The 14436-nt window shown below is 43.2% G+C and overlaps 1 protein-coding gene across 2 annotated transcripts; it reads left to right on the plus strand.

Annotated features, from left to right (window-relative positions):
- Window positions 1-1448: 1448 nt before the first annotated feature.
- Window positions 1449-14068, plus strand: LOC126985378 (serine/threonine-protein phosphatase 4 regulatory subunit 2-A-like). 2 transcript variants are annotated; one of them, XM_050840170.1, is made up of 8 exons: window positions 1449-1710; window positions 2834-2883; window positions 4572-4702; window positions 6237-6361; window positions 8200-8334; window positions 9038-9210; window positions 10533-11311; window positions 11722-14068. In XM_050840170.1, the coding sequence occupies exons 3-8, from the start codon at window positions 4682-4684 to the stop codon at window positions 12466-12468; spliced, it is 1980 nt and encodes a 659-aa protein (XP_050696127.1). In that variant the 5' UTR covers window positions 1449-1710; window positions 2834-2883; window positions 4572-4681; the 3' UTR covers window positions 12469-14068. The 2 variants fall into 2 exon arrangements, with proteins under 2 accessions (XP_050696127.1, XP_050696126.1); XM_050840169.1 differs by lacking the exon at window positions 2834-2883 and having other exon boundaries at window positions 1450-1710.
- Window positions 14069-14436: the final 368 nt, after the last annotated feature.

Here is a 14436-nt window from a genome sequence, read left to right on the forward strand (position 1 = left end):
CTGGAAACTATTAACGTGGGTAATATACTTTAATAGCTTCATCAGACTTTACATAGACTGGAAACTATAGAGGCACAGGACAAATTAATTATACACTTAGAAGAGTTCAGATAAATTATACAGGCTGATGATTATGATTATTATGATGTCTATGAGGAAAGGCAATTATATAAGAAATGAAAAAAATAGCAGATAAGGAAAGTAAGTATATCAGGAAGCAATATATAGTGATAATAGGCTACAGGAAAGATCTTATATTCGAAACTTAAGAATATATGTGGGTGAAAGAAAGGAAAAAGGAGAGATGGAGTGAAAGGGATATATGAAACAAAATAGCAAAGGAAATTAAACATAGGAGACAATAAAGGAGCGGCAATAGATTAGTTAGACCTCACGTAGATATGAGTGAAGGAGGAACTTATATAAATTGACAAAAAACGTTATAGTGTAGATACAAGAAGCAGATAAGAGATCGAGATAGTATATAGGAGGTTATATTAAGTTACGCAAGGAAATGAAAGATAATATATATAAGATAAGTCAGAAGGAGGATATATGTCTCAAATACTGAAGCACCATAAGGAACACGGAAAATATATATGACTAGCCGGCATAAAGGAGGAAATATAGGAGGATGGGGAGAGAAAGGAAATGCCAATGGGTTGAAAAATAAAATGTCAGGTATAGGCCGGAATGTTGAAGATACTGAACAGCCATGGATATATAAATTAATACAGTAATATGTAAAGATTAAAGATCAAGAAGGAGAAATTACAAGAAGAGAAAAGGATCATGCCAAAATGCCGGGTTGGGGGAGACATATGGGAAAGTAAAAAATATATATAAAGTTTTAGTCCTACAGCAAACTAAAAAAAAAATAATAATGATGGATTTATGGAGAAAACAAACAAGATATAGGACGAAGAAAACAAAAGCTAAAAATTATGGGAAAATATATATGGTACAAAAAAAGAAGAGTAGGAATTAAGTGGCATAAACGGACACAAAAGAAGAAGAGGAAAAGGAAGAAAAATAAGAAGGAAAAGAGGAAAAGAGATGGAAGAGAAGAAGAAAAAGACGAGGAAGAAAAAGAGGAAAAGAAGAAAAGGAAAGTGCCAGGCATAAACAGGACACAAAAGAAGAGGAAGAAGAGGACGAACAGAATAAGAGGAGAAAAAGAAGAACAGAACAGAGAAAACGGGGAACAGAAAAGAAGAACAAAAGAAAAGAGAAGAAAACCAGAATATGAATCACCAGGAAGAAGAGGAAGAGGAAGAAGAAATTAGACAAACAGAAGAGGAACAGAAGAACAGAAAAAAAGACCAACCACAAAACAGAAGAAGTGGAGAGAAAAAAACAACAACAACGAAAAGGAAATCGAAGACAATAAAATACGAGATAATTAAATATAGCACCAAAAAAGAAACCTCAATAGGACACAAGAAGAAGAAGAAGAAGAGAAAGACAGAAGCGTGCATAAGTGTGAAGTAACAAATAAAAGTGTGCTGTGAGGTATATAGAAGTGCTGAGAAGGATCAAGGACCTAAGAAGCGATACAAAGCCAGGTCAGAAGAAGAAGAAGAAGAAGAAGACAGGAGGAGGACGGCCATGTTGTTTGTTTTCAGAGTGTAGAGGCAGACACCTTGGCGCGGGGAGAGGGCGCAGCGAGGACGATGGAGAACCCGGAGTCCATATTAGAGGAACTAGAGAGTGAGTGCGAGGCTTTACCAGGCGCTGTGAGGTCCCCAGGGGGTGTTTGGTGGCCCAGGGGAGGCGGGGGAGGGGTGTGAGAAGCCCCCGGTCTTGTGACTCCTACCCCCTGTGGCTCTATTTTAAGGTTTTCTGCTCTCATTTCGTGTTGTTAGAGGCCTTTTGTATTATTAATGTAGGAACTCTTACTAAGTGCTCTAAGGTCCCCAGGGGGTGTTTGGTGCCCCAGGGGAGGCGGGGGAGGGGTGTGAGAAGCCCCCGGTGTTGTGGCTCGTATCCCCTGTGGCTCTATTTAAAGGTATTCTGCTCTTCTTTTGTGTTATTAGAGGAACTAGAGAGTGAGTGCGAGGCTTTACCAGGCGCTCTAAGGTCCCCAGGGGGTGTTTGGTGGCCCAGGGGAGGCGGGGGAGTGGTGTGAGAAGCCCCCTGTGTTGTGACTCCTACCTCATGTGGCTCTATTTTTTTTTTTTTCACTCATTTCGTACTACTAGAAGCTTTTGACGTTTTTAGAGTGGGAAACTTTATCAGGTCTTCTAATGTCCCCAGGAGGTATTTGGAGGCCCAGAGGAGGCAGGGGAGGGGTGTAAGAAGACCCCGGTGTTGTCCCTCATACCCCTGTGGCTCTATTTCCAGCTTTTCCCCCCACCTTTCGTGTTATTCAACCTACTTTCCTATATTTTGACCCCCCCCCCCCCCTCCGAGGCTGTACTTTCTGAGATTACGTAGGATGGCTTGTAGGAGGTGTGTGGACAGAGGGGCCTTACATTCAATTCTTAGGAAAAGGCTTGTTAGAAATGGCGTAGGTAGGAAAAGGCTTATTAATGGTAAGGTAGAAATTTTGGCATAGGTAAAAAATGGAACAGGTAGAAATGGCAGAAGATGAAATGGATGTAGGTAATATTGGGACAGGTAGAAATATTGGCACAGGTAGAAAAAGGCTCATTAACCCGATAGCAGCGACGGGCCACATTTGCAGCTTTACCGTGTAGCAGTGACGGGCCAAATTTGTGCCATGAAATAACCCCAAAAAAATAGATGCTATATAATCTGATCACAAATGCTTTGATATATATTATGAAATGGTTTTTGTGAGGGGTGATTTTTTCTCATTTTTCTTGCTTAGAGGGACCATTAAGAAACATGATCCCCGCTGCTACCAGGTTAATGGCACAGGTAATATTTTCAGGTAGGAAAAAGCTCATTAATGGCACAGGTAGAAAAATATTTCTACCTGTGCCATTAACGAGCTTTTTCCAGCACAGGTAAAAAATGGCATAGGTTAAAATGGCTCACTTAGGAAAAGGCTCGTTAAAAATGGCAAAAGGTGTAAGCAGTATACAGGGCAACACGTGCCTTTTTTTTTCCTATTTTTCAACTTATCATTATTGTTAGATATGTCAATTCTATCAGTCAAACACTTGAGATTAACGAAGAGGTGAATGTGACCCACCTTGACCTGTTTCTGTTTAGTTTAAGTGGTCAGGTGAAGGCCAGGTATATTTAAGAGCTCCTACCTTGTCAATTACATGTTAGGTATTTTCTTTTTCTCTTCTCTTGTGTTCTGTTTATGCCTGGCACTATCTTCTCTTCTTTCTTATTTGTGTTAATGAAGGTAATTAGACAGGTAGGTCAGTCAGTCACTCTTGAGGTCATTAAGATGTGAATATGACCCACATTGACCTCCTCCTGATTGGGTAGAGGTCAGGTAAATTAGCTCAGCCCTTTCCTCTTCAAACACTTGTCAGGTATTTTTTAGGTACAGCAATTAAAGTCTGATCACTGATACTTCTTTCCTTCATTCCTTTCATTTCTTATTCCATCTCTCCTTCCATTACTCCTTTCATCACAAATCAAATTATTCCTTTCTTCTTTCATACATTCCTTTCCCTCCTTTCTCCCTCCCTTCGGCCCTTCCTTCCTTTATGCATTCCTTTTCCTCTCCTTCCTTCCTTCATGCATTCCTTTCCCATTCCTCCCTTCCTTTCTCCCTTCTGTCTTTCCTTCATGCATTCCTCTGCCTTTCCTTCCTTCCTTTCTTCTTCTATACATTCCTTTTCCTCTCCCTCTTTCCTTCCTTGATGCATTCCTTTTCCTTTCCTTCCTTGCTTCCTTTCTTTCATACATCCCTTTCTTTTCCTTCCCACCCACCTTCCTTCCACAGTTGATAAAACTGGATCAGATTGGTTTACTAACTGACTGGAAAGATAGCTGATGAGGAGACAGGTAAGGTTGGGGTAGGGCAGTTAGAGGGAAAGTGGGTATTTAGTAGAGGATCAGATCAATTAGGTTATCCCACTGGCAGGTTAGTGAGGGTCATTATGCCTTCCCAGGTAATAAAATGGGATCAGATTGCTTTACTAATTGACTGGAAAGGTAATGTAAGAGGGTAAAGGTAAGGTTGGGGTAGGTAAGTGTGGGGGAGTGGGTAATTATTAAATCAGTTTAATTAAGTCATCCTTATGTACCGGACAACTTATAGAAGACATTCATAAGTACTGTATTGTATTGGTCAGTAAGTAGGTCAGACCATGTTAGGGAAGGTCAGGGAATAATGAATTAAATTAGGGGATGGATGACTTAATTAGGTAAAAAAAATTTCTCTCTCTCTCTCTCTCTCTCTCTCTCTCTCTCTCTCTCTCTCTCTCTCTCTCTCTCTCTCTCTCTTTTTTCCTGATTATTCATTTATCAACTCAGGTATTTTCTCTATTAGTCAGGTTACTTTTATTTTTTCCTATTAATTGTAAAGAAAAATTCTACCCCCTCATCGACAACTGTTATTTATCTTTTGTCCCCCAGTCATGTCAACTAAAAACAAAATCTACCCCTTATCACATCTATTTTTTCTTCCCCTATCGTTACAGAATTTGAAAAGAAGACGGGCGATGGTGCCTCCAAGACGCTGGAGGACTACATCCACCACATAGCCAAGACCGGCGACACCATATTTCCCTGGCACCGGATCCGACACTTCATGCAACACATGCTAGAAACGGTGAGGCAGGGAGGCACGGGTGGACAAAGCGAGAGAGTGCACAAAAGTTGAAGATTTTTTGATGATTAACAATAAAAAATGGACTTGGGTGGGGTCATATTATGCTTAGAACTAATAACAGGTGAACAATCGAAGCAAAAGAGTTGTGTAAGTAAGCAGCCCAAGGTTTTGTTTTATAGACCCTTTTGCTGGGTGAGTGTTGGGGCAGGAAGTGTGTAGTTCAGTGGCAGGGCAGTGCAGTGTTGTGTAGAGAGGCTCTTTGGTCTAGTGGGTTATTGCATCAAGCCAAGGGAAAGGAAGAAGAGGAAAGAAAGGATGAGAGAGGGAAAGGATGAAGATGAAAGAAATAGAAAGGGAAAGGGAGAAGGAGAGGAGAGAAAGAGTGAGGGAGAGGAAAGAAAGAGTGAGGGAGAAGGAAAGGAGAGAAATGACAAGGGAGGGGGAAAGGGAGAAGGAGAGGAAAGAAATAATGAGGGAAAGGGAGAAGGAGAGGAAAGAAATAATGAGGGAAAGGGAGAAGGAGAGGAAAGAAATAATGAGGGAAAGGGAGAAGGAGAGGAAAGAAATAATGAGGGAAAGGGAGAAGGAGAGGAAAGAAAGGGTGCAGAAGAGGGAAGGTTATATATCACAGTCTAATGTAATTTTCAAGTCAGGGTGATGGGCTGTGAAGGCCAGGCATGGTGTCGCATAGTGATCCAGAGTGCCAGTCACATCCTCAGTGAGACACGACTCTCCTGTGCTTCCGCCTCTTAGCTGGGAATGCAATCTTATTATGCTGGAAATGTGTTAATGTACCCTTAGTTTGAGGGGCTATGCAAGATGTAGGAATGTTTTAAATAACCAACCAATAATCTGTCATGTTTTCCCTGTTTTCTTCTTTTTTATCTTCATTCACCTTTCTTGTTATCATGTGTATTATTTGCAAGCATTTTTTTTTTCACTCTTGGTCTGCTTCCTTTCCTTTTCCCTCTCCCTTAACCTTTCTTTCCTCTCTTTCCTTTCCTTCTTCCTTTCCCTCCTCATCCTGTCTTTTCCTTCTTCCTTTCCCTCTCCCTCACCCTCTCTTTCATCTCCTTCCTTTCTCTCTCCCTCACTCTTTCTTTCTAACTGTAGACATAATGATGGTTAGCAAGCACCTCATTCAGTTTCCTTTCATCTTGCTTGGTTCTTGTAGGAAGGTAGGTATGTAGATCAGTAATTTTTTCTTTAAGTCATATAACCAAGTACCTATTTTAATTTTGTTTCACCCTTGCTGCTTTTTTCATAGGTAGCAAGAGATGGATAATGTTTTTTTTCCCTGTTTTGGTCATCAAGTCAAGTGTATGCTTTATTTTTTTTTTTACCCAAGCCATAACAAATCAAAATGAAGTATGGAGATTTATTTATTTATTATATTATTAGATAGATTTCTTAGGGTAGTAATTTTCCCCGTATGTTTCTGGAATGATGTGCAAGAATTGTCTAGCATACCATAGTCTCCTTAACTCATCTTACTCATCCCATGGTTATTTATATCTATTTATTTTCCCTGCAGGTGATGAACGAATTTTATGAGACGTGTGGCAGTGGGGAGGACCTTAGTGAAAACAGTAATGTGCCGGCCTTCTCTTTCTTCACCACACGCGACAAACTCCTACACCACTTCGACACCTTCACAGGGTGGGTATTGGTCAGGCCGGTGTGTTGTTTAGGGGTAGGACGGGACCTAGTGTTGTGTAGCGGGTGGTGGAGGTCTGTGGGTTAGAACGTCAAGCCGTGGAAGTGAAAAGCCAGGGCGAGGTGGTTCAAACAAACCCCAGTGGTGCCGCATGATGTCAGGAAGGGATCCGGTCTTATACCCTAAGCCACAATCTCAAAACAGTGACCCAATATGACATGTCTCGCACCAAAAGGGCATCCGCACCAAAAATGAGTTTCAAGATGATTAGGTCTGATACTTTGCACCTCAGTTTTAATCACTTTGTCACTTTGTTTTCATCCATTAGTACACCCTTTAGATGGTCAATTTTCCTTTGGCTACCCTATTATGAGATGTCTCGAACCAAAGGGACATCTGCGTCAAAAGGGTGTTTCAAGATGATTAGGATCAGTGCTTCCTAACTTAGTCTTTATCCCTTTGTCACTTTGTTTAGATCCCTTAGCACACCCTTTAGATGGTCAGTTTTCCCTTGGCTACCCATGCTGTTCAATAGAGAAGGGTGATGCCTCTACGACACTGCCCATAACTCAACGCTGTAAAAATATTGCAGATGCGCCTTTGGTTCTAGACACCTCATATAAACATTGGTAAAAGCCACCAAGATAAGGAAGAGGAGGAGGTATCATTTTGTGGAAGGGTGGGACAGGATTTGGTGTGGTCATGGGAGGAGGGGGATGAGGTTACAGGTAGACTAGGCTGGGTAGTAAAGGGTAGGTTGCAGTGTGGTGTGATGTGTGGGTGTTATAGGGTGAGCATGTGAAAATGGAGCATAGTAAGGTATAGGATGTGGTGTAAATATGGGACATGATAGGGTAAGTGTATTAGAAAAGGATGTGAAAATAGGGCGTGGAGTGTGTTATGGTTGTTCATTTGCACCCTTCGTAGTTACCCTCCTCTTCCTACTTCTCCTCTTCCTCCTCCCTCATACCCTGTACCCTGGCATGCCCAATTTTTACACAACCAACAATGCAACAGTGCAAAAATGGAGCACAGCAAGGTAAAGGGCATGGTGTAAAGATGGGTCATTGTTGGTTTTGTAAAAATTGGGCATGCCAGGGTACAGGATATGAGGGAGGAGGAAGAGGAGAAGTAGGAGGAGGAGGGTAACTACGAAGGGTGGAAATGAACAGCCATACTCTATAACAGGACAAAAATGGAAGATACCTTAGATATGAGAAGAGAGGAAGTGACCCGAGAGTATTGTGCAGGAATAGAAGAAAATGAAAGAAGAGGAGGGTAACTACGAAGGGTGCAAATGATCAACCATACTCTGTAGCAGGAAAAAAATGGAAGATACCTTAGATATGAGAAGATTGGAAGTGACATGAGAGCAGTGTGCAAGAGTAGAAGAAATTGGAGCCATATCTGCCACATCAATATCCCATTTAGAAGCAGCTTAAAGAAACAGACCTCAGAGGAGACAGAGAGAAAGAGAGATGTCATTCTATTTATTTACATATTTACTTCTATTTCTTACCACCTTTAAGAGAGAGACCGAAAGAAAATAAGCAGAAATATTTTACCACCTTTAACCTGGTAGCAGCGGGGATCGTGTTTCTTAATGGTCCCTCTAAGCGAGAAAAATGAGAAAAAAATCATCACTCAGACAAGCCATTTCATAATATATATCAAAGCATTTGTAATCAGTTTTGGGGTGTTTATATCATGGCACAAATTTGGCCCATCGCTGCTACACGGTAAAGCCACAAATTTGGCCCGTTGGTGCTACCGGGTTAAGAGAGAGAAAATAGACAAACATAAAGGAGTTTCCCCCTAAAAATCCTGGATGTGTTTTCAGGGCCCCGTTCACGATACAGAGGTTGTGCGAGATCATGGTTGACCCCACCAGACACTATCGCCGCACAGACAAGTTCCTGCGTGGCCTGGAGAAGAATGTCCTGGTGGTGTCTAGCATTGAGCCCGGCAGCCGACAGTAAGTTCTCACCTTTCTCTCTTTATATATTTCCTTCCCTTACTCCTTCCTTTGTGGCTTCTACCCCTTCTATCATCCTCACTTTCTTCTCTCTTTGTTCAGTTCTTACCTCCTTTCTATCGGCTTATGTTGTCCTTTTATATATATTCCCTTTCCTCCTTCATTCTTTCATGTCTTATGTCCCTTCCACCATCCTCACTTTCTTCCTGTCTTTGTTTTTATTGTTCTTTCTTTGTTCAGTTCTTCCTTTCTATATCTTTTTTTCCTTCATTCATTCTTTCATGAAGTTTGTTCCTTCTACTTTCTTCCCTTTCTTCCTATCTTTGCTTTGCTTGTTTTTTCTTTGTCCTGTTTCTACTTCTTTTCTATCTGCCTTTGTTCAGTTGTTCTTCCTTTCTTTATTCATTTCCATTCTTCCTATCCTTCTTTATTTGACCGTTAATACTTTCCTTCATTCTTTCTTTTCTTTTTCTGTTTTCCTTCCTTTCTTCCTATCTTTCTCTGTCTTTCACCTTTCCACCTTCCATCCCTCCATAAGCTTATATCAGTGACACAGAGAAAGCAGACAATCAAGGGAACTTCAATTAAGCATCCCAATTAAAACACCTTTTGAAATACTACCTATGAACACTTTCACCTTCAGATAGCATTATGTAATTACCTTTTGGATTACCTGTTTACCTCACCACCTGGGTTGTTTCAGGCGACGAACAGAAGACCCACAGCACACCTTGGTTAACGGTCTACAGGAGGGTGGGCTGCACACCCCCACTGCCACCTCCCCCTTATCAGCCTCCCCCATCCCCTCCCTACCCCACCACCCCAAGAGACTCTCCCTCACGCAGTCCACAAACTCGGTACTAAACAACACAAATGGTAAGACATTCTACTTTAATTTTTTGTTGTTGTATTTATTTATTTATTTATTTATTTTTATTTTTTATCTATGTATAGGTTTTAAGTGTTTAGGTGTTTTGTTTCATTCTGTTCATTTACCTGGCAGTAGTGCTTCTCTTTCTACTATCTAGGAAACCTGTTTTGTTGTTTTAATGGCATGTCCTCTGTGAAAATGAGTGACAAAATTTGGTCAGTGTTTTTGATAGTGTATGTAAAAGGAGAAAGCTGAAAGTAAGTGTCAACAAAAGTTAAGTGATGGTTTGTTCGTGGAGTAGGAGTGAGTTTGTAATAGTACCAACCCTCACATATGCAAGTGAAACATGGGCCTGGAATGGAAGTCAGGGGTCTAGAAGTGCAGGCAGTGGAAATGAGTTATTTAAGGAGTGCTTGTGGTGTGAGTAGAATGGATGGAATGAGTAACGACAGTGTGTATGAGCGTTTTGGAATATGTCACGTGGGTGAAGGGAAGAAGTGTGGAATGGTGGAAGAAATGAAGCAACAGACTTTAAAGTGGTTTGGTCACATGGAGCGAATGGAGAGAGTGTGTATGTGAGTGAGATAGAGGGAGGGAATGCTAGAGGACGACCTCTAGTGAAATGAAGAGATAGGGTGCAGGAGTACATTAGGGAGAGGGGTGAAAGATCCTTGAGAAACTTTGAGCAGGCAAGGAGGGAGTGTCTGGATAGAGAGAGATGAAAACTTTTCTGCTGTGGCCATCCCCTGGTGGGAGCTCCTAGGAGCAGGCATTGATGAAATGGAATGGATGGATCCTCCGTGGTGCAGTGGTTAGCTCACTTTACAAATTTTCAGTCCCGGATTTGATCCCAGCCCGGAGCAATCAGTTTGTCCTCCCTTTGTCAGCCTGTTTGTCCTCCCTTTTGTGCTGGTTGCTAAATGGGTACCTGGGGAAACCAGAGGAAGGTAAACTATGATACCCTGGATGTCACACTTCCCATGTTTCCCAGGGTAATGGATTCTTTCTTAGCATAGGTTCAAGGGCCAGAGTTGGAGATGAGACAGGCTCAAGGCCCAGTGAGATGGAGATAAGCACCAAAAATAGATACAGCTCAGCATATGCCCCCAGCGTTACCCTTAGTCTTACCTTTGAAGGGACTCTGTTCTATTCTGCAGCTACTATTTACAATATTGTTACTTTAATGCTATTGCCAAGTTACTGTTTTGGGGGAATCTTTTATGTTTTTCATACATATTTTTAGCAGCTTTTGCACTGTCCTGCTACTACCAGCAATACAGTCACTATTTTACTAGTTCTGTTTCCTCAAGACCCTGTCCCTCCACAGATGTCTACAATACAGAAATGAATGACAGCGAAAACCAGTTGACTGTGTCTGAAGCCAATGGTCCCAGCGGCCTTCACAGGGAGGAGCAGGCGATGGATGACTCATCCTCAGACTCCTTAGAGCCTCCCAGCAAAAAGATGCGACTAGAGGAGGAGGAAGAGGAGGAAGATGAGGAGGAGGATGAGGAGTCTTTTGAAGAGAGGGCAGTGGAGCCCCCATCAGAGAAGCTTCCCGAGGTGAAGGGCATGGCCTGCGTCAGACAGGCTGAGGCAGAGACGGAGTCGGAGACAGAGGCAGATGGAGAGGCAGAGGCGATGGAGGTGGAAGATAGGCTGAACAAGGAGGCAGAGGCTGAGGCTAAAATGGAGACTGAGGAAGCGGAGGCTACAGGCATCCCCATGGAAGAAGGGGAGAGGACCTTACCGATGCCCCAGGAGGAGGAGGAGGAGCTCCAGGAGGCATCCAACCCAGCGACAGTGACAGACTCTTCTGAGGGTGCCAGGGAGCCAGAGAGCCACCTGAAGGAGGAAGAGAGGGAGGAGGAGGAGGAGGAGGAGGAGTCCCAGGAGGAGGTGCTTCCCTCAGAGGCATCCCCGGAGGTGGGCTCCTCCAACAGCCACCCTGCCGCCTCCCCCTCCAAGGGGGACGAGGCTGAGAGGGTGCTGGTGGTGTTCTCTTCCTCTTCCTCTTCCTCCTCCAGGGTATGTGAGGAGGGCAGCCCAGACTCAGGGGAGGGTCCTGAGGAGGGTGGTGGAGGGCAGGTGCCTGATGTGACCAAGGTGAGTATCACTCCACCATTACCACAATCACTATTCCCACTGTCACCACTGCTACTGTCACACTCACCACCCTCCACCATCACCACTTCTCCCCACCACCACAAGCTAATCAAGACCTAACAATCACCATTTTACCAAAAGTTGCCACAACCACCACCACCATGACTTATTTTTCACCAACAGTCGGTTTCATTCTTACCATTATAAATATTTTTCTTTGTGTTGTTCTCATCCAACTATCTAACTTTTCCTTCCCTTGTTACCTTCATGTGATTGTTCGCACACAATGGAAGTTGTATTGCATGTTTACCAAGTGGATTAATTTCTAGCCAGAAAAGCAACAGAATAATGATACATTAAATAAGAAATATAGTATACCAGTTTCAACAAATTAAATCACTTTGCTCCAGGAGAGAGAGAGCAGCTCTGAGGCAGCAGCAGCAGAAGACGAGGAGGACAGGAGTGAGTCCCCCAGCACCCCTGAGGGCCCCCAGCAAGCAGATGAGTCAAACAGGAACAGCCACGAGGCTGACAGCACCTCCCAGGCCCATGGCAACGCCAGCAGCAGTGTGGAAAACCAAGCTGCTGATGTTGTCGACACTGCCACACGTGCCGAGGCTGAGGTGGACTCTGCCGTGCCGTCTCCCCCGCCCACAGCCGAGGTGGACCACTCTGCACCAGCAGCAGCAGCGGTGGAAAGCCCGTCCCCCTCCAACAGTTCCTCGGTGTACTCCACCTCTGACGCTGCTGCTGCACCTGCAGCCCACACTACCTCGGAGACCCCCTCCCCCTCCACTGCCACCACCACCACCACCAACTCCATCACCACCACCACCTCCACCACCAATGCCACCACCAATCACAGCACCAATGGTGTGTCAGAATCACCTGATTCTGAGACACCTGATCCTGCTTCAGCCCCAGACACGCCTCAGGATACAGACACAGAGAATGCGGCCACAGCAGCCACCTCCACCACCAGCAGTGGCAGTGGCAGCAGCAGCAGCAGCAGCAGCATGCCCCAGGCGGCACCCAGTGAGGGGGCTGAGCAGGAGGGCGCGGCAGCTCAGTCCTGTGACAAGCGGACCTTAGCCAGTATTAGTTGCTCAAGCTCGCGTCCCAGTGAGCCCGACCACCAACCAACGGAAGAAGAATAGTTCACCGAATAAAGCATTAGCATATTTTTATATACATTTACTTTACACAGTTGTACCTGCCATTTGGACACCTGTTCAACAAACAATTTTGCATCCAAGATTATTTTGAATTTCTAAGGTGACGTAGCCTTACAGGTGACTGCCCATCATAACCTACAAATTTCTCTAATTTTTAAGATCACAGTAGGTAGCGGAGGTTTTAATGTTTTATAACGCTGATTATTATTCCTGACATGTGATAGTTTCCAAGGAGTGCTGATCTGACCATGCAAGTTCCATTTTACAGGAGAGCTGCAGGGGTGTGAGCATGGGAGAAGCCACACCTCCTGTGGCAGGGAGGGGCAGGGCAGGGCGGGGCGGAAGATGAAGCCTGTAATGTGGTGTTGGTATGGCATGTGTTTATTCCATTAGTATTCACTAGACAACTGGAAATGTACTTAGTGCTCTAGGTAGGTTTCTTTTGATAGATGATAACATAAGAGATGTAGTCTGACACTGGGACTGGCAGAAGGTAGTTACATTTTACATACTCGGAACACAAGAGGCAGATTTTACACAAAACCAGGAACTTAGGAATATTTATATTTTTGTATGTATTGTATATATCCTCCTCTTAGTTTCATCCCTTTGAACAACTTGTCATGAAGGTTAAAATGCTAGATATTTATGGTTGAGCCCCAAGCTCGATGACTTCTTGACTGAACTGTTTGGTCTGGCCCAGCACGGCTCTGTTCTTGGGCCTCCTCTGGGGCGCTGCTGCCGTGGGGTGTGGAGGGGCAGGGAAAGGGGTTCTCTTGCAATAATCTTTTGAGGGTAAGCTATCGTAGATCTACTCTAATGAATGAAGCCCTGTAGATAGTATGGAACAGGCAAGTGCTCCTGCACACCAGTCCTCAAGAAATACATACTTAAAGCAAAAAATTGGTTTGAAGGATGCTCTTAACTTTACTTCAATGAAGTAAACTTTTCAAATTGCACATTTGAAGTATTTATTTTGTACTATGTTGGCTAGATGGCACAGAAACTAATTAATTTTTATATTTTTATCATGACCTGACAACAGCACCATCAATAGAATGCCCATTTTGGGGAAGTCGTAGCAGCTTCTTAGCATAGATAGTTTTGGATAATTTTGATGATTCATGGAATGGAACACACTACTTTGATTTCCCTTATCTGTTGAGTATTCCTGATGTTGTGGAGAGGTCTGCCACGTCATTTGACCTTGCAGTGCAATTTGCTAAACATAGTACAACATGATACAAGCAGTGCTCTCAAGTGTATAAGTTATGGGATGTCTGGAAGCTGCCCAAGTGAGGGGTTGGAGTGTGGGCAGTATTTAGCACAAGAGTATGCTGTTGTGGCCTCAGTTAACACACGAGTATGCTCTTGCCAACCTTGGTTCACATCGGCCAGAGTGAAATATTCTTTTCTCGTACAACACATAGTCAGTGTTTGGCATAATGCATTTCTGGGTGGACTCAGTAGCTGGCTTGGTCATGTTAGGGACAAATGACAGGTTTTGTTAGAAAAACTATTTGATTTATTTTCCATCAGGAATGTATGTTTTATAGAAATGTCCAATAAAATTAAACCTGTAGATTTTTTTCAATCACTCTTGAGAGGGTTCTTGTGTACATAATGAAGAGTTTAGGACATAGATAAGAGGTTAGTTGTAGTGATGCACTCGTGAGCTGTAAATCCGGTGTTTGGTGTTGGTGTGGGCGGCTGCATAGGGAATTTTTGCCAATTTGTATGCACAGGAAAAGCCCTACAATAGGAAGCTGAGCTGTGGTACACAAATCAAATAATAAATAAATATAATAATCATTCCTTATTTTGGGAATGATTAATTTTTGTACCTAAGCTTAATTTTCCAGTAGTTTTGTTCCCGATATTAATATTAATTGGAATGGTGTGTATGAATTGGCAAACATACCCTACAATGGAACTCCTAGACTTGACTCC

The sequence above is a fragment of the Eriocheir sinensis genome, chromosome 59 (genome assembly GCF_024679095.1).
Source record: "Eriocheir sinensis breed Jianghai 21 chromosome 59, ASM2467909v1, whole genome shotgun sequence".
NCBI lineage: Eukaryota > Metazoa > Arthropoda > Malacostraca > Decapoda > Varunidae > Eriocheir > Eriocheir sinensis.